At 37.8% G+C, this 21,560-nt stretch overlaps 1 protein-coding gene and 1 long non-coding RNA gene across 2 annotated transcripts in view; one reads left to right on the top strand and one right to left on the bottom strand.

Moving 5' to 3' along the window:
• Nucleotides 1-21,560, top strand: part of LOC135076712 (progestin and adipoQ receptor family member 4) — a 74,562-nt gene that overhangs the window by 42,858 nt on the left and 10,144 nt on the right. Inside the window, exons 3-4 of the mRNA XM_063971132.1 lie at nucleotides 11,908-12,011; nucleotides 14,403-14,540. Coding sequence (XP_063827202.1) covers nucleotides 11,908-12,011; nucleotides 14,403-14,540 — 242 coding nt within the window. The remainder of the gene's footprint in view (nucleotides 1-11,907; nucleotides 12,012-14,402; nucleotides 14,541-21,560) is intronic.
• Nucleotides 16,535-20,737, bottom strand: LOC135076966 (uncharacterized). Its single transcript, XR_010258354.1, has 2 exons — nucleotides 19,132-20,737; nucleotides 16,535-18,458 (listed from the first exon to the last, which is right to left on the bottom strand). It is a non-coding gene; the product is annotated as an uncharacterized LOC135076966 (long non-coding RNA).

The raw sequence follows: 21,560 nt of genomic DNA on the forward strand, positions 1-21,560 counted from the left end.
GAAGCCGCGGGCGGAAAGCTAGTTATAATATAATTAGATACCTATTTACCTACTATGACATAATTAAGTATACTGCTGAATATAGAGGCATGAAACGAAATTTTGCGCAATTATTATATTAATGAATTACCTAATAATATACAGTTATAGACAGCTTAATAAATCTCTGTATGCGTATGGGTTTTTCCAAGCTATGCATGCAGATAATTAAATGTGTCATTTGTGCATTGTTTGCGTTGTTACGATATGAATAGAGACATATTTATGACAAAAATTTATGTACTAGAAATTATGAAAATATGATGAATGTAAGTGGTAGAAATGGGTTTTGTATTCAGTTGAATATTTTTCGGGATAATTGACAGAACGAAATTCAGGCGGGAAAAAGCAAAATATTTTAAATATTTTCAGTCGTATACAATAGTACCTTACACAGTTTATTTTAAAATCGATAAATGTCATGACATGCAACCCCTTCTTCTATACATATAACCTCCAAGTTGGCGACCCTGTGGGATGCCCTTCTCATCTATACGAACTGGCCCAGGCTATTCGGGGACTGCCCAAAACATATGAAACTTTGATGAGACGTTAGCAACTTTTAACGGCCGCCATTTTCTCGAATGTTTTTTTATCAATGCATTAGTAATAAGTTTAGCTAATGCACATATTATATGCCGTTCTCCAGAATGTACAAGCTTTCAAATAGTTACCTGAATAAATTATATACGTACAGTCAGAGTCAAATAGTTCGAGACACCCAAAGTGACCCAAAAGTTGTCAGCACAACCTTATTCCAATTGAAACAAAGACGTGTTGCGAACTTTTTGGCTACTTTGAGTGTCACAAACTATTTGACGCTGACTGTACCCATATCCTACCTTCGTGCAAGAGCATAATAATTAATTCTGAACCTAGGTACAATAGTACCTGTCCTTGGGTCTGTGTTTCAGCCAAGTTGTTGATAATTACAGTTTCAAGTGCCCATTGAGTGCTTACAACGCAATATCATCCCTTTGTTAGGTAGAGAAAGGTCAGTGTAATTGTTTTTCAGTTTTTAGTAGAATGAGTCTCTACGGCATAAAACCTAAAACAGCTTCTTTTAAAAAATAACCCTTGCGAAGCACTGACGTTACTCTTAATGAAAATACAAAAGGAAACCTTACTTTGTTTTAAAGTATTAAATTATGTAGGTAATCTGGAATGGGGATCTTTTTATCACGGCCGGCGTCCGACACGGTCACAATCACAGTGACTGCTCAATAATGGGACTATTGGGAACACTTCCAACGCGACACACTGAAACTTTGATGAGCACTTCAACAATTTTATCACTTACTGACATTTCTTTAGTAAATAAAAAGTTAATGTAAGGCTGGTGTCAGAGCAGTTTATGATCCGCTAAAGATCTCAGCACAATTTCTGATTCCATCTTCCATTTTGATGGGTACCTTCGCGCACGAATACGCACAATCGATCCTGCGTCTCCTGAAACATTGATGAGAACCTTTTGCAATTTTTATTCGTGTTTTACTGCCGCTCTGCTCGGTTCGTTTTATTGTATTTTTAGCAAAGAGGGTTGTCGTAATTTTGCTTGAGCAACGAATTTGCATTATGTATTGTTGAAACAGCACTTTGTCGTCGCCTCAAAGTTAGCTTTAGAGAGATTGCCTATTATACGAGACATTTTGATCACTAGTCGCAATAAAAGCAACAGTCAAAAAGTATAAACTCAAAAGCAATCCTGAAAATTGTTTTAATTTATTAGTAGATAAATTTAACTAAGATTAGTACTAGTTTTATGTTACGTTTCATATTGTAATGTTCATTCTCAACAATGAAAGGTAGTTGACTTGAATTGAACATCTTTCGATCGACGTCTACTTGCTATTCCAAGACAGTCTTGCGTTGAATTTATGGAGCAAACTTTCAGTATTGACAATGGAAAGAATTTTATTTCAGTTGGTGAAGTTTTAATGATTGGTGAATAACAAAGTCATGTCTGAGAGATCATCAGAAAGCCCATTGCCGCCATTAGCCCGGATCATTTAAGTTTACATGGCCTACTGTAGAGTTCCCCCCGTAAGCTCAATTTCTGTTCTAGATCGTCAATCCACCTAGAGGGGGGTGCCCACACTACGTCTTCCGATCTGGTAAAGATCGCGGAAGGTGCCTGGATGCGGGCGGCGCCTTGTCCATTGTCCAGCTGTGGTCGTCATTTGGCTGAAACGAACGATTCAGTTTCTGTTGCCAAAATCTCGCTTCTATACATTAGCTTATCCGCGCTAATGTTGCCACGTTTTGCCATAAAAACTTAGTTTGACCCTAATGTGGACAATAAAAGCTTTGGAAGTGAATGTAGCCGTTTCTCTATAATTAGGAGCCTTGTCTATGCCGCAGCATTAAACACAAGCGGGTACAAACTAGGCAGCTGCTCGCAGCTGTCGCGGACTGGGAAAAATAGGTTCTGTGGAATTTGCTTTGTTTCACAAACAGTGGCCTCATTTAAAAGTCTAGAAAATTCCTTCTCTGTAACATTGAATGCGCAATCGAAACATTGTAGCTGTCGCTTTATTACTGTTACAGCTTTTCATTTCCTCAATCTTGTCAGAAGCTCAAGTCCAATAGCTCTACAATATCTGGGGGCACGGCAGTGCCCCCGCCCAAGTCGAGCGCGAAGCAAACACTGCCGTACCATCCTTTACTGGAACCATTTCGCCGCATTTTCAGGCCCCTATTTGAGAACCTCTGGATAAGACCAGAACGCTGAAATTTTCGTTATCTAGTAAGCTATAATCACAGACTTAAAATCCAAAATTTCAAGTCTGTAGGTCATTTAGTTTCGAAGTTAAGCGAAAGCAAAGTTTCGCATTTATGACACTCACTCACTGATGATCATCAAAATAGAACTAGTACTTCCCATAAACTCAGAGAGCTGAAATTTGGTACAGAGTTAGGGTTTAATGGCCACATTAAGGGAAAACTATAAAAACTAGGAAAATCGAAGATCTGGAGTAACACCATAATTCATAATCAATACTACTAGCGCCACACCGGCATCGTGGTGTTCGCCTGTACCGCTCACCGCTAGATGGCGCTAGCACTTTGAGCGTCGATTTTCTGCACCGCGGTGTCCAGATTTTTTTTCCTTTCTAGACCCCCCCGTCGATTAAGTTGAATGTTGTGTAATTTATTTACATTTCGTTTATTTCGTTTATTATATCGTAAGGTTCGCTAAGGTTAAGGTTATGATATTAAAACCATTCTGATTCATTGTCCATTTTAAAGGTCGTTGAGTTTATTTGTGTTTAACTGTTTAATATCGTAAAAAAATGTCGATAATATTTAAAGACGACGACGTTAAATAATTATGCCACATTCTACAAAAAGGAGTGAAATCCCACCAAAAACATTCTGTAAAAAACTAGCCAAGTCTCGATGGAGCTGCTTGTTTATCTCTAAAAAGTAATGAAATCTAGACAAAGTCGTGCCAAGTCTATGGTTCCTTCCTGCGATTTCTTTATTATTATAGTTAATGTTGTGTGACTTGGCCGTTGAACAATCTTTATTAAGATAATCATACATAAGTATTATTGAAATACGCAGCTTTATTAAGCCTACAATTGACTGGTTATTGAATCAACGTTTTCCAAGTGGCAATTTTCCATCATCAATGGATAGCGGTTCTGGCGACAGATTGGTGCAATGGTGTCATAGAGCACCTGGTTTTGTACACTTCAACGGCCAAGTCACACAACATTAACTATAATAATAAAGAAATCGCAGGAAGGAACCATAGACTTGGCACGACTTTGTCTAGATTTCATTACTTTTTAGAGATAAACAAGCAGCTCCATCGAGACTTGGCTAGTTTTTTACAGAATGTTTTTGGTGGGATTACTGTTACAGCTTTTCATTTCCTCAATCTTGTCAGAAGCTCAAGTCCAATAGCTCTACAATCTATTTCATTATATTGAAGCTATGGCACAGATTTACTTTTGGTCTTATAATTATGATATCACTGTGTTACTTTTAGCCTCAATCTTAGTTAAAATGACAATAAAGCGTAAAACATATTAGGTGCGAGTATGTGATTCGCAAAACACTGTAGAAAAACGATCTAATGAATAAAGTCTGCATTCTGTATAGCAATCAATTAAAATTATTATGTTTTAGCGTTCAACGCTGCGAATTATAAAAGTCACTTTTTATATAAAAATAATATGGAATGTTCCACTCCAGGCCTTGGCTAATTACCCGTTGCCCGATATATCGTGTGTGCGGGCGCCTGCAACCGACGCGCTCCGCTCCGCTTGACCAAGCCACTGTAACGAGCTGGGATTTGAGCGCAATTCGGAATCATATACTTCAGTAACTTTTTACACAGTACTTTTTAATCAAGAGTACAAGTCGGGCTTAATCCTTCACCACGTTTCACTTTTTACCTCTGACTATTCACAAAAATAAGCTACATTTTTTACAGGGAAAGCCATATCTTCTGGAATAGATTAGACTTTTTCAATGACAATTTTGTTTTTAGTCATTTCGTTTTAGATTACAGAGACATAAACTCTAAAATCATATTTGTGAAAATAATGTGTAGCTTATCGAGCTTGTTGCCAACAACTCCATACTAACTTTAACTCGTACATCAATGTTTCGAACGACGCGCCTGCATTCGACATCCGTCCGTAACTCGCGCTCCGCTTCGCTCATACAAAGATAAAGTTGACTAAATGGCATCGGTGAGAGTGGAGTTGACCGCCTTTATTATTACAACTAATATACAGATGGAGGTACTTCAACGTTTATTGCTGATTAAGTGCAAAGATTCAGCTCTTCATATTATCTGGGTTAAGGATTTAGGGATATAAAACTCATTCATATTGCCAGAGATAAGGATAGGGATATAAAGGGTTGGAGACTGACCATCCTCGTTGTCCAACGTAGATAAATGTAGCTGAATTAATACAAGATATTCTCTTGTGATGTTTTATGATATTGCATTCCGAAGAATGTTTGCGTCCGCTTGAAAAGCACAAAGATATTATATTACTACTAGTCTAGTACTGCGACTAGAAAATTAATAAAAATTCTTATATTTTTCAGCGAGAGATGCCGCAGCAAGATTGTTTGTTCCAATTGATACGGCGGAGTAAACAGCCGCCTGATTGAATTGGTTCATGTTTTATGCAACAGGGCAAGATTCCAATCAGCCGGGTAACCCGTTTAATTCGATTTTAATGTCGAATTCAGATATTTAAGATACGTATCAGCACGTCCACGCTGCTCCGGCTAATATCGTTAATGACCTGAATATTGCCTGGCGCGGCTTATCTGATATCGCTACCAAGTTCACAATACTGTGGGAGTTAGTGATTAGATCTGCAATACGTAACACCGAAAGTTTTAAGGCGTTGAAAGTTGATGCCCATTGCACCAAATCACAGTTACGTCAACGTATTTTTGAAATCTTCTAAGTATCGTTTATACTTAGATAGATTTCAAAAATAAGTCTCTGAGTCTAACAATGTTTATCTATTTATCTATCTTGCTTTTAGAATAATTCTCGCCTCAGAATACTTACTACATGATATCAACAATACAGGGTGTAAAAAAGGACGAACCAAAAATGTGTTGGTTCAGAGTGAAGTCTAGCATACAGGAAAAATATAAAAAACATACAAACTTTAAAAATAGAAAGATTATTTTGTTTAATAAGAACTGCAGCTTGCAGAAAATACACTGATATACAGGGTGGAAACGATAAGTGATCTCATTCGATTATTTCTAAACTAAACAAGATATCGAAAAACTGTTTACTAATCCTGAAAGTACTTCACAAGCTCTATCCAACGGTACCAATATTAGGTTACAGAATTAACTGGATCTATCCGAAAATTTCATGTTTTCGGCCTCCATACTAAATGTATGCCAGCCAAACAATAACAAAAGTATTTTTTTTTATTAAATAATAAACACTTAAAATTAACTCGTAAATTGCATTCTTTTTTAAAATTATTCTTGGAAAACATTGGTTTTAGGCTTTACTTGCTATAATATTAACAAGACATGAGTGCCATGACTGTGGCTGTACTAAATGTATGGAAGCAGGAAACATTGACTTTTTGAATGGATCCTGTTTATTTTGTAACATTTTATTGGTACCTTTGGATAGAGCTCGTGAAGCACTTTCAGGATCAGTAACCAGTATTTGAATATCTTGTATAGTTTTTAATATTATGTGGTTTTACTAAATGTATGGAAGCTGGATACATTGAATTTTCGGATAGATCCAGTTTATTTTGTAACCTATTATTGCTACCGTTTGAAAGAGCTTCTAAAGCACTTTCAGAATCAGTAATCAATTTTTCGATATCTTGTATAGTTTAGAAATAATCGAGTGAGATCACTTAACGTTTCCACCCTGTAGACAAGTGTACAGAAAATTGACGGCCAAACTTCATCACTCAAGCCTTTCCCATACATATTTCAGGACGATATCTTCCCGTCTTGAGAGCAATGTGAAAGATTTATACATAGAGCATAAGATATATGATTATGTACCTATGTCTGAGAATAAGCTGCCATGTGCGGGCACGAGATGTATGTGGGAGATTTGGGCTGTCATTGTTTTTTTAGGATTGCTCATCCATTTTTTGCTGATCCTCCGCGAAATATAGTAGGGAATTTAGTGCAATGATTTGTATGGAGACCCCTCCACTTTGGTATAGAAGGCACATTTTTGCACCAGTTGTTCTTTGGGTGCTCCTGAGTAGATTTCCGTCGGTAGACATCGGGAGCCCCCCCTGTGGTAGCAGGGGGAGGGGGGGCAAGTTTCCTTCTGCCGCGCTTCACTTTAAGGCCCATATCTTCAAAACTATGGGTATTAGGGCAAGTGTGGTGTCATTTTCGGATAATTAAAGGATGGCGAATTCATTTCTAGAACAAACTTTTTGCCTTTTCATACAAAAAAATAGAAATATTGAGTAAAATTCACAAAAACCAAAAAGTATTTTTTTAAAAAAACGTCGTTTACTTTTAAACCACTGGAGATAATCTAATAAAAAAAATATGTCCTGAAAGCTACATTTATCAGGATTATAAATATATACCATTGTATGGTACTTTTTTTTAAAAAAGTAGGTGAAAAAAATTTTTTCTTCAGGACACAGCGGGCGAATTTTAATGCGCGTCGGAAAAAATATATTTATTTTATCCATGAATTCATACTATTTGGTTCATAAGCAAGTAAAGATTATTATTTTAGAATTTATTTAGAGTTCCTGGCACATCATGCTACCATGATTTGTATTTTTTCTTCAATTAATTTTGAACTCTATGTGTAAGACATAAGGTTGAAAATAGTTTAAATACATTGTATTATTGAAAATATCATAAGAAGAAAGCACTAAATAAAGAACTTGAATTTGTCTAAACGTCTAATGATTATTATTATTATTTTAATTAACATTTTTATTTCTACATACTATTGTACCAGTGATAACGGAAAGGTAAGTGTGAGAAAAGTGAGGATTGATATTATCATAGTACGGGAGATTATTTTTAACACAAAGGCTACGGCTGTGACCATTATAGTTGTTTTTTCAGACAGCACCAGCTTCTGCACTACTTCTTGCACTTACATCTCACCATTTCCAGGCAAGCTTCGGCAGCTACGGGCAAATCGGTCCATGTAGGCTCCATGTTGCTATCGACTCCGGTCCACACCCAACCAGTCGGATAAAGGGAAGACTGAGTCGGTTGCTTGCAACTGATCCTATAAGCGAACCCCTTGATATACTGCCAGTAGCCAATGCTGATACAAAGCTGTCTGGGTTATTTTATGTAGGGTCACACCTAAGCGTAGTTCACAGCAACCCATTAGGATCTTTATTCTCCCTTTTTTATTTATTCCCTATCATCCAAAAAAATCCTATCCATTAGTTAAGTGAATTAAGCGTCTGAGTGAAAGCCACCTAATAGTCTTCTGATGCCGGATATGCTGACCCAAGCAGATCCATCCTTACAGTATTGTTTCATGGACTCCACATTGTATTCCACATGCTCGAGAGCTTCTGTTGTTAGGCCCATTGTGTGGGACATGTGATTCGTTCCATAATGCCCAGTTTGCGTACCTGTAATTTCTTGGGCATACCTTTGAAAAGTTTTCTTCATGACCCTGTATTTCCCTTTAGGAATGATTTGGAGAGGCTTATATCGTTGGAGCTTTCCCATTCAGCCCTGTTATTCTTGGATATGGCCATATTATGGCCATGAGGTACCTAAGCTTTTAGATAAAGGTACTATCAGTTCTGACCCAATAGGTATCGTCTCTGACCCTTGTCTCGCTTGACTGTCGGCTCTCTCATTGCATTCGATCCGTGTATGTCCAGGTATCCCACATTAGGGACACTTTGTCATGCCTTCAGAGTTTGTTCATCTTTAAGATTGCATCTAGAATACCTAATTCTAGACTCAACCTTTACTGAGGCGATGGCTTTGTTTGAGTGCTGCCTGGCTGTGGCTAAGGATGTAAATATTGCGTTTCTTACACCCCTGTTTTTAGTGCACACATAATTATAGCGTAGAATTCAGCTTGAAATACTGTAGCAAACCTCCTTAAACGTTCACTGTGTTTATTACTACATGCTTGACTATTAACGAGTGCTGTAAGTGCCCACCAACCACTAGGCAGTTTTGTATCAGTATGTCAAGGGCAGTAATTAAGTCCTTATGATTTTTTCAAATTACATATTTAAAATTTAGTTGGTTCAAGGGGTTCGCGTATAGGGTCAGTTGCAAAGCAACCGACTCAGTCTTCCCTTTACCCGACTGGTTGGGGGTGGACCAGAATCGATAGCAACATGGAGCCTACATGGACCAATTGCCCGTAGCTGCCGAAGCTTGCCTGGAAAGAAGTAGTGCAGAAGCTGGTGCTGTCTGAAAAAACAACTATAATGGTCACAGCTACTATGATAGTCATGGTACTATGATAATATCAATCCTCTCTTTCCTCACACTTACCTTTCCGTTATCACTGGTACAATAGTATGTAGAAATAAAAATGTTAATTAAAATAATAATAATAATAATCATTAGACGTTTAGACAAATTCAAGTTCTTTATTTAGTGCTTTCTTCTTATGATATTTTCAATAATACAATGTATTTAAACTATTTTCAACCTTATGTCTTACACATAGAGTTCAAAATTAATTGAAGAAAAAATACAAATCATGGTAGCATGATGTGCCAGGAACTCTAAATAAATTCTAAAATAATAATCTTTACTTGCTTATGAACCAAATAGTATGAATTCATGGATAAAATAAATATTTTTTTCCGACGCGCATTAAAATTCGCCCGCTGTGTCCTGAAGAAAAAATTTTTTTCACCTTCTTTTAAAAAAAAAAGTACCATACAATGGTATATATTTATAATCCTGATAAATGTAGCTTTCAGGATATATTTTTTTTATTAGATTATCTCCAGTGGTTTAAAAGTAAACGACGTTTTTTTAAAAAAATACTTTTTGGTTTTTGTGAATTTTACTCAATATTTCTATTTTTTTGTATGAAAAGGCAAAAAGTTTGTTCTAGAAATGAATTCGCCATCCTTTAATTATCCGAAAATGACACCACACTTGCCCTAATACCCATAGTTTTGAAGATATGGGCCTTAAAGTGAAGCGCGGCAGAAGGAAACTTGCCCCCCCTCCCCCTGCTACCACAGGGGGGGCTCCCGATGTCTACCGACGGAAATCTACTCAGGAGCACCCAAAGAACAACTGGTGCAAAAATGAGCCTTCTATACCAAAGTGGAGGGGTTCTTGCACTAAATTCCCTACTAATAAGCAAATATAAGAAGGTGTATCTGCTTATGGACGAGTATAGAATAAGCTTTTGAATACGAGTAAATTAAAATTCGTTTTGTGAATTTATAAAAAAGAACTAAGATAGATATAGCAAACAGTTTAACCTTAGGTTCCAGGGGAAATCTAAACCATTAAAAAGAAAAGACATAAAACCAATAAAACAAACAAGTCATACAGGATCCCTCGTAAACTTTTATTCTTCTATATTTAAACTTTAACTCTGCTGTAACTGAAAAAAAATGCTAGGTAGAGACAACAGCACATTAAACTAAATACTGTGGCATCTTATGTAGTTCTAATACGGGTGATTTTGCAACAAAAACTTATAGTCTGATGTACTGTTCTGTACATTTAGCCCTTTCCATTAGGTGCCGATGCCGAACCCGCCCTGAGATTGACGGAGAAGATTTATTATACAAATTGATGATTGATGCGGATAGTTCGGGAAGTGGGAAAGTAAGTCATTAGTATCCTATTCCTATTGTACGAGAGGAACGTAACTAATGAGATTTAACCACCATTAGTGTTCTGAAAATACCTACTTACCTAAAAATGTAACTTACTACTTACCTAAATCTGGCAGTAATTATCTAAATATGTATAACTCAAAGGTGACTGACTGACTGACTGACTGACTGACTGACATAGTGATCTATCAACGCACAGCCCAAACCACTATACGAATCGGGCTGAAATTTGGCATGCAGGTAGTAGTAGTAAGCATCAGTAGTAGGCATCCGCTAAGAAAGGATTTTACGAAACTCCACTCCGCGTACAAAGTCGCGGGCGGCCGCTAGTTATTATTATAAAGGTTTATTGCTGCATTTTATTTTTAATACCTACTGCCTAAATGCCGAATTTTCACATAATTTAACTTTAAGATATAATTATTTTTGAATGTGGTAGGTACGATGACAAAATCACGGTTAATACTTTGTTTTTTAACTTTGATTGAAACCAATGCAGTGTACTCGTGTGTTGAGAATCCAGGCTCACTAAATACGATACGACAGAAACATGATTAAGCCCACCAAACGTGCTTCTTACATACCGTCAACTTGGGCTAAACCCATCTGCACGTCCTTGTTAGTTACAAATTGAATTTTCAGTTCAACCTCCGAGCCCTCCTCTGTTCCCGTATAGGATCCGAAACAACTCATTTAGAGAATTCCCCATATTAGATACTGTGTTTTGCCCTGAATAACAAATTACCCGATTAGAGGTAGGTACTCGTGATTTTTTCTATGGGTTTTTACCTTCATAACACGTTCCAACGGTTATTATTTTCAGAAGAGTTTTACGTCAAACCTGATAAACGAAGAATTCAAGTAATGTCGATAAATAAGGCAAATAAAAAACATCAGATTTGTCTAATAAATAAAATGGTTTTAATAATTTTAATAGACCCTCTTCAATCCTGATCCTTTGAAATGTTTTTCACAAATTTCCATGTGTTCTGGGTGCCATAATAAAATTGTGATCGCGCCAGAAATATTCGACGAAACTGCATTGGCGCGTTAAATCCGCCCTTTGATCGCTCCACCTGAGGTCGAGCAATCGGATTACGTTAGAAAAATATCTAGTTTTCGAGTATTGAAGCGACAATAGGTGTCTGTTCTAAAAAGCCTAACGGTGGTGGTATATCAGACTGAAGTTTTGAGATAAGATGAATGCTAGTAATACGGTGACGGATCGTTGGGCGCTGAACTCTATTGCGATGAACCCACTACTGATACAAGAATATGTTTAGCATAATTGCAGGGGTTAACAGGTTTTTTAACGTACACGTACCGGAAAGCGCAGCGTATAGGACTTCCACTCACAAGGTGGACCGAAGACCTCATAAAGGTAGCAGGAAGGCGCTGGATGCAGGCCGCTACCAATCGGTCATTATGGAAATCATTGTGGACTAGGCCTATTTTCAGCAATGGACATCCTATGGCTGAAAAGATGATGATGAACAGGTTTTTAAAAAAACACAAGAATGTACCTTATTACAATGCATGTAAGAACGAATCGTGGTTGTTGCAGGCGCGATCCCGATGGTGACGGCGACGGTGTACTGTGCGCCCGCGCCGCTGCGATACGCCGCGCTGGCCGTCTACTCCATCGGCAGCATCGTCGGGCTCTATAAGGTAACATAATATAACCAAGGTTATAGAGCAGGGGTGGCCAACCAGTCGATCGCGAATATTAGTCCAGTCGATCGTGGCAAGGCAAAAAATACTACATGATTGTGTACTAAACCATGCTGTTTCATTTAAGATTTCAGATCGCTCAGGGTTTCGTTAGTAAACAGCAGATCTTATGTCTAATCAAGTTGGGGTGGCCTCTGTTATAGAGTATACTCTTTACTTTCAAAAGTTTGAAGTACATAGTTCAGTAGCGTGCAACATTTAATCAAAGTCAAGTGTAGAGAAAAGAGGGTTCAAAATCATGAAATTCGTGTTACGTTTATTTATCTGTTCCAGTCTAAACTCCGAAATACATATAGGTATTAAACAAAAAGGCATGAGTCAAGAAACCATTAAATGAATATTAAACATAAAATGTATGACAATGATTCTTAGGCTGAGTTGCACCATCTTACTTTAATTTTGACAAACGTCAAAAATCTGTCAAACTCCATACAAAAAAACACCGGTTATCGTTTAGGTTACGGTCAAATTTAGGTGGTGCAACTCGGCCTTAGACTTAATAGGTAAGCATTTCTAGCATATTGTATTAAGTCGACTGTAAGTTCATGATAGGAAAATAATAAATATTAATTAATACGATTCATACCTTATCTATGAAATTCACGTGTTTTTAACATACGTACATAGGCTCAATGTAAAATACCTATGTAAACACACCGTATTAACTGATACTAAAATACTTTTGATAAAATTATCCTTGTTATTGTTATGGAAATAACAACGATGATAACTTTAACTAACCACACTTCAAACTGATAATGTAAATTGTAGTTAAACTGAACTAAGGCTAATCCATTAACACAGAAATGAACACTTAACAATAGATATACAGAGTGTCCCAAAAAGTAGTGTCAAGCCGAAGCCCAGAGGCAGAGCATCACTAGGTCTACCCAAATCACCGTGACTTTTGATAGTTTTCGAGTTATGATTTTTTTACAACATACAGGATTTTAGTGTACATTCGTGTTATGGATTTAAATACTTCTGAATCAGCTAAGCCTAATAGTATTCATCTAAAAATAATAAAAAAATCAAGCATATAACTTGACTATTCGCGCCACAGTGACCAAAAAAGTGCCTAAGCACAGAAATGTAAAGCAATCATAACTCGAAAACCATAAAAAATCGCGGAACATACATGGGGGTGATTTGGATAGCCCTAGTGATGCTCTACCTCTGGGCTTCGGCTTGACACTACTGGACACCCTGTATATTTACTAGAGATCTATTGCACCTTTTCATCGAATAACTAACATTAAACAATACCTACCTAAGTAGGTACCATTCACTATGTATTTTGCATAGTTGACAATACTGCAGATTATAAAGATACCTTCATTGTATAGGTTTGTACACCACATAAAAACTGACAAGTTACTGAGAATAAACATAAAAAGTTGGATTAAGTTATTGTTATGTAATACGAGTATATGAATATGGACAAACATTTTGGGCACTGGGTTTTTCCTGATGTATATCCTCATAATATTTCGCATGTCTAATGTACAGTCGGCTACACAGTTTCTGCAAAAAATAAGATGTTAAATTAAATGTTTCGGTAAAAGACATTCACAATTTAAAGTTTGCTCATTCTTTAAACGTGAACTAAATTTCTCTTTCTTTTTGGGTATAAACAATTTCATTCCATTATAATGGAAAGTCCTGGAACCCTAGAACATTCGAGAGAATGCCCGGGCGAGCACCAGACGCGGGGAGAGCAAATATGTAATTATTTGATTGCAAACAAACGCCGCGGTTGCACTCAGGACAATTCGGTTTATTTTTCGCCCAAACTCAACCACTCTATACGGGTTCCCGATTACGCAATCGGCAAATAGTTTTCAGTTACTTTGTAAATAAGCGAAACTTTACTGCAGACTTTTGCGGACAATTTCAGAGAAAGCGTTATGAAGATGTTTATTTCCTGAAATGGTCCGTGCGGCGTCGCACAGCGTTGCGCAGCTCCCGTAACTGCGTCACGGTCGTAAAGGCCAACTTAGGCTATGAATTTTACTCAATACTCAACCATTTACTGCCACATAAGTTTACTAACCTTTATTTGTCACCTGTCATGGAGGGAAGTCGAACCTTAACTTCGAACTCCTCCTATGTTCTTCTGATTAATTTCTTTGCGGGTCCAATGACAGTTTAACTTTCACCCGGGTTAAACTTGACCTTTACTGGTTGGGTTTTTATTGGCGGTCAAGCAGTAGATCCTGGCTACACATGAGTTGCAGCGGTGGGAACGAGAGGTGGGAACAGTCCCGTGCTGTACCACATTAGCACATTCACGCAGGAATTTTAAGAAACTCTTTTGTGTCTGATCAGGCGATGCGCGCGTGGTCTCCCTGGGAGCGGCGGCTGTGCTTCGCGGCGCCGTTCTGCATGCGGCTGCTGCTGGCCGGCGCACGCGCAGCGCGCCTCGGCGGCGGCGACCCGCACGCCATTCTGCACGTCTTCCTACAGGTAATAAGGGGCAGACTGGGCTGAAAGCGCTGAAACGAGTCTGGGATGAGGGCAGTGATGAATCATTTTACGCTGAGGTCGTGAGCCCGATGGTATTCACGTCTACTACGTCAGCGGCGAAGCAGAAACTGACAGGACTTGCGAGTCTCTGACTAAAAGAAAATGGGTAATAAATGAACTATTTTAATTTGGTTTCTTGCTTAATTGACAAACAATGAAGCGCCACCTCGACTATTAGAGAATGACCAACCATAGGGCCTCTGAAATATTTCTTAATTATGAAAGTACAAACTAAATGCTGAAAATACATCTCATTTGATTGGTTATGTTTGGCATTCGCTAAAATCGGAGTTGGAACTTTCAGTTGTCTTGTGAGCAAAAATACACTAGTGCTGTGTCCTAAAAATTATCCTAAATAATTTATTATGTATTAGATCTTTTAATATGGAAAGAGATCGAAAAAATAATCGTCAGCGTAAATCAGCTAATTTGTATGGAAATTCGAAAGTTGGAATTCGTTTGCTCAATTTTGATGTTAAAGTAAAAGTTGTTATCTCGGCATCTGATGATAATGGAATAGCCATCAATAAACCGCTTAGAAACAAAATACCCAAAATAAAATAGAAAACAACATTAGTAATCAATCATATCCAATATCCACATATTATAGTTAGTAGCGACTCTACATTTTCTTGATATGTACTGTAAAATTCTCTGAAACGCCACCGACTCTAGACGTTTGATTTTGTTTCATCTAGAAAGTGTAGAAAATAAATTGGACTGTCATTTCAGTAATTTTTTTCTGAAAAATGCGCTGAAAGTCATTTCTATAATACCCGTGGAAATAATAAATCAAATTCTTACCTAGGTATGCCTTGGAGAAACGAATGAAACTTTCGAAAAAATATTCCGTTGCTAGTTTTAAATAAGCGACTTTCTCGGGCCAGCTTGCCATCGATAGCGTTAGTGGCACTCACAACTCCGTGACTTTATCCGCATCAAATCCGCTCGGAGGAATGACATTCCTCCCCTCCCCCGCCCCACCCCGCCGAGATTTGTCTTTGACAAGATTTCCTCAAGCCTCAACTGAATTTTAACAGGCACCCTCTGACGGAAGTATTACTTCGGAACCAGTTATTTCAATCAATGTCGGTTTTAGAATAAATATTTATTCGGAAGTTTTACTACGTTATGTATTTTGTGTGTATTTTTATTTGCCTTTCTAAGATTGTTGCGATGTTTCGCCTCAGCCTTGGTCAATTTTAGGGAAAAAATACACTAGGAATAAAATTGCTTTTGGGTTTTTTGCCCATAAATGGTGACACTCGTAATACTTTTTCAAGCAATTGTGTTAATAATACGAAAAGTAATTACAATAGCATTAGTTATGTTTAGTGAATCATTTTTATCACTATAGAATTCATCACCAAGCTGAGAGTTAGTATTAAAAATTAGAATACCTAAGTTATAATGTTAGTAATATTAATATTAATTCAACTTACGTAAAAAGTAAAACGTGAAAAAGCATTGAGGAAACCTCCATTTAGGCATAGTATAATAATGAGTATTTACAATTTAGGTAAAGAAATACATTATGCCAAAAACATTATTCTAATCGTACAAATTATTGAACAATGTAGTATACGAGTACTTTACATGGGTATTCCCTATTCCCCATCCAAATATCAAATATAACCAGTGAATCCCATATCGCGTCACTTCGTAGCGCTCTATACACGACGCGACTTCGTACGCGTGGATCCCGTTTTACCCCCTTAGCCTACACGTCATATAACATCTACCTGCATGCCAAATTTCAGCCCGATCCGTCCAGTGGTTTGGGCTGTGCGTTGATAGATCACTATGTCAGTCAGTCAGTCAGTCAGTCACTTTTGAGTTTTATATACAGGGTGTTAGGTAAATGGGTATATGAGCCGACACTAGCCCATGTTAACATTGTTGATATTTCGGGGAAAACCATTGAAACACGGAAATATTAACAAACGTATTATATTCGAGACTTCACAAGTTTACAGGAAGAAAGATGGCGAGAGAGAGAAAAAAGTGCTGCCAACATGAAACGTTTAAACTAAACAATAAAGCCAACCTTAATAAACTAATCGATTGCGTTCTCATTTACCAACACTCCCTCTAGAACGCAAACCCATTTCATTAATACAATACAAATGCTTAGCAAGCGTTACACCCTTGGTTAAATTGTCAGCTACCATGTAACTACCATTAACAAATAGAAATTTAACTTTACAATCAACAACATTCTCTCTCAGGAAATGCAACTTTATATCTATGTGTTTAGTTTTAGGTTTATAACATTCATTTGAAGCTAGTCTTATTGCACTTTGGTTATCACTATAGATTAGTAACGCAGTGTCCACTCCTTGGCCGAGCTCAGCTTGCAGTTGCCGAAGCCACAACGCCTCCTGGGTCGCCGAAGCCATCGCCATATATTCAGCCTCTGCAGTCGAGAGCGCCACAGTCTGCTGCTTACACGAGTTCCAAGATATGCAAGCATTCTGAAAAATAAAAGAATAACCAGAGCATGATCTTCTATTATGTGGGTCACTAGCCCAGTCTGCGTCGCAATACCCGGTTATTTCCATGGAGTCATCTTTGACATAACATAGCTTCAAGCTTTTGGTCCCCTGTAGGTATCTCATAACCCTTTTAACTCCAAGCCAGTGTTGAATCCCTGGTTCATTACAGAACTGACTCAATTTGTTCACAGCATACATAATGTCAGGCCGTGTCACTTGTGATAAGTACATCAGACAACCCACCGCTTCCCTGTATGGGAAATTACTATCTTCATTTTCAGGTTTCTTATCAAATTTCATATTCACTTCTATTGGAGTGCGCACTGGTTTGCACTCAGACATGCCAAATCGTTCCAATACCTGGTTTATATATTTCTCTTGGTCCAACATGATCTCACCTGCCTCACGACATCTGTTAACATTTATGCCAATGCACTGCTGTATCTCACCCATATCTTTCATACAAAATTCTTCCTCCAGTTTTGTTTTGATATCTGTGGCAACAATCTTGTCATTCGCAAAAATCATGAGATCATCCACCCAAACTGCAATAAAAATCATTTTAGATTCATTTACAGAATAATAAATGCACGGATCTATTTTTGATCTCTCCAATCCGATTTTTAGTATAGCACTATTCAGTTTCAGGTTCCACTGCCGACTAGCCTGCTTGAGCCCATAGATTGATTTATGTAAGTGACATACCTGATCACTGCTTTCATAGCATTCTGGTTGGGACATATACATTTCTGTGTCTATGTCGCCCTGAAGAAATGCGCATATAGCATCCATCTGAATCATTTCTAGGTCGTATTTAGCAGCTAGAGCAAGTAAGTAGCGGACCGACGTGTATCTTACCACTGGAGCATAGACCTCGTCATAGTCAATTCCTTTTCTTTGTGCACACCCCTTAATTACCAATCTTGCCTTATAACGAACTATCTCACCTTTCTTATTTGTCTTGGTTTTGAAGACCCATTTACTTGGTAAAGCTCTCTTGCCTGGTGGCAAATCCACCAGTGACCAAGTCCCGTTCTTTATTAGAGAATCGTATTCCTCATTCATGGCCTTCTTCCACTCTTCAGCATGAGGAGACGAGAGAGCTTCTTCAACAGTAAGCGGGTCACCCAAATTAATAACTGGACAAAAATAACTCACATCATGATCATCCCTTTCTGCATACCTGACAGCTCTGCGTGGACGTAAGTTTATTTCACGTGCTGGAGAGGAAATGTCAACTGATTCCTCTGGTATGTAGGATGGATCATCATTGTCACCTGACAGGTATTCATCGCTTGACTGGTCTAAACTGGTTTGTGGTTCTTCATTGCAGGGTTCTTCATTCAGCTGCACTTCAGGATCTCTGTGAGGTGAGCAAGGTAAGTACACATTATTCTCAAGTCTTCGAACATTTTCTAAAAATATCACATCTCTGCTTTTGATAACTTTATTAGTGTCAGGATCAAGTAGCCGGTATGCCTTACTAGATTCACAATAGCCAACAAATAAGTACTTTCTAGACTTAGAATCCCACTTTCTACGCTTTTCTTTGGGCACTTGAACCATTGCTTCTGAACCAAAAATTCTCAAATTAGATAAATTAGGTTTCTTGCCTGACCACATTTCTATAGGGGTTTTGCCATCAAGTGATTTAATCGGTGATCTATTGACTACATAGGCCGCAGTTGCTAGTGCTTCTGCCCAAAATTCCTTTGACAAATGAGCATCGAACAACATACACCTAGCTCTTTCTACTAATGTCCTATTCATTCTTTCAGCTAGCCCGTTCTGCTGGGGTGAGTATGGTGCACTTGTTTGATGTTCAATCCCATGTTTACTCAGAAAACTGTCAAATTCTCTGCCACAGTACTCCTTACCATTATCTGATCGAACAGATTTAATTTTGGAATCAAGTTCATTCTCAACTTTACTCTTATAATCCTTAAAAACTTCCAATATATTCAGTTTGTTAGTCAAAAAATAAACATGAACCTTTCTAGTGTAGTCATCTATAAAGGTAATGAAATACTTCATACCTCCCAGTGATGTATGTTCCATCGGTCCACACAAGTCAGTATGGATAAGTTGCAGCGGGCGTGAAGCTCTGGAACCGATGTTGTTGAAAGGCAATCTGCATTGTTTACCTTCGAGGCAGGTGGTACATGTCAGTGAAGCTTTACTCTTGTTGGGAAATGCATCTACTCCCTCTGCGCACTCCGGTAACTTGTTGAGATCTGAAAAATTCAGGTGTCCCATGCGCCTGTGCCATAGGACAACATCATTTAAATTATCTGAACATAAGTTAGAAAATACCTCTCTGTGAGTGTTCAACTGATACAATTTATTCACTAGTGTGGCTGAGCAGATGAGATTATCATTTTTATCATAAATATCACAACCTTCTTTACTAAAATTTACTTTACAGCCATTGTTTACCATGGCACTTACTGAAAGGAGATTTGCAGCAAGTTTAGGTATGTAAAGGACATCCCTTACCTGAATCTTCTGTTCATTACCATTTATAAATAAATTGACCTTTCCCATACTTTCTACAGGTAGCGGTGTGTTACTGGCCACAGTTATGGTGGGTATTGGTGGACTTGTGACATCATACATCCATTCTCGTTTGTTGGTCATGTGCATTGAGGCACCTGAGTCCACATACCACAGGTCCGGATTCATTGTCTGTGAACATGCTGAAAATGCTGCAACAAAGCCTTTATTTTCATCAACCTTTTCAGTAATCTTCTTCGGAGCACGGCAGTTCCTGGCAAAGTGTCCATGCTTGTTACAGTTGTAACAACGGGGTCCTTTTTGTGTGTACATCTTTCCTGTGCTGTCATTCCTGTGAACGGCTGTCTTCCTTGTGAAGAATGCTGTGCTATCTGAGCATTGAACTTCCTGCAGGAGTTTTGTCTTGATGGAATCTGCGCTGATCGTGATCCCGGAGCTCTCCAATCCCATGATCATTGGCTTATAAGCTTCAGGTAAGCCAGCCAGCATCAGCGTTCCAAGCCATTCATCATTAATGTCGAATTTTATGTTCCTGAGCTTGTGTGCAGTCGACATTATCTTATTCACATAATCATCCACATTACGAGAACTGTCCAATGTAGTTGTGATGAGGTCTCTCAGCAAGGCGACTTTTCTGTACAATCCACTGTCATCGAAAGCCTGCTGCAAACTGTCCCAGACTTCTTTACATGTAGTTGCACTCTGTACATGTACGTAATTGATAGGATCTAGCAGTAAAATAAGCTTCGATTTCGCCTTGATTTCCCTCTTGGCATCAGTATTGGTTCCTTCAACACAACTCCACAAATCTTCAAGACGAAAATATGCTTCCACTGCGAATTTCCAACTCGCATAATTGTCTCTTCCGACAAGTCTGTCTATATGAAACGGATTGTGGCCCGGATTGGACATTTTCTTCGTGATTATTGTGAATTCAGCACCGAGCAGACCGTTACGTTGAAAAAACAATTGATGTACGTCGGTGAAAAAACGTATCAGAATACGCCGTGTTCGGAATTTCCTTATTTATGTTATTTTCAATGGTTTCCATCAACTACGCTCTGCTACCATGTTGATATTTCGGGGAAAACCATTGAAACACGGAAATATTAACAAACGTATTATATTCGAGACTCAGAAATTCGAGACTTCACAAGTTTACAGGAAGAAAGATGGCGAGAGAGAGAAAAAAGTGCTGCCAACATGAAACGTTTAAACTAAACAATAAAGCCAACCTTAATAAACTAATCGATTGCGTTCTCATTTACCAACAAACATGGGCATATAAATGGTATGGTGAAGTCAGAAATTTGATATCATCATTTTATTTTTTTAAATTTTAATACAAAATAAATTTTATAAAATCTCGATTTGTATGTAAATTAAAATGAAGATATCAATTTTCTGACTTCACCATACCATTTATATGACCTAGTGTCGGTGTCATATGCTAGTATGTCATGGGCTAGTGTCGGTGTCATATACCCATTTACCTAACACCCTGTATATGTTACGGTCAAAGTGATAAATGTGAAAATTATGAATAATCGCCGGTTATTATGAATAATTACCGCATGATTTGGTAAATGTGATTAATATGAGGTCATTTATGTGTGTATAAAACTAAATAGGCGGCATAGGGGTACCGCCGCACCTTAACCTATTTTTCACTTTAAATCAAAACATTATGTTATAGGCATCATGGAAAAGTAATATTTTCCAAGAAACATTCCAAACTCATTATGCCAAATTATATTAATATAATGATATCAAAACGTACAAAAGTTTGGCTGTACATGAGCACGTACACAAGATGTTGTTCTCTTTTATTAAATTTGTTAGTACTAAGGTTGAATTATTAAATAATCACTGAATGTGATTAATTTATCACTTTTACCGCGACTGTCATAATAACCGGTTATTATTAATAATTTTCAATTTATCACATTAA

This window comes from Ostrinia nubilalis, chromosome 12 (genome assembly GCF_963855985.1).
Source record: "Ostrinia nubilalis chromosome 12, ilOstNubi1.1, whole genome shotgun sequence".
NCBI classification, from domain to species: Eukaryota; Metazoa; Arthropoda; class Insecta; order Lepidoptera; family Crambidae; genus Ostrinia; species Ostrinia nubilalis.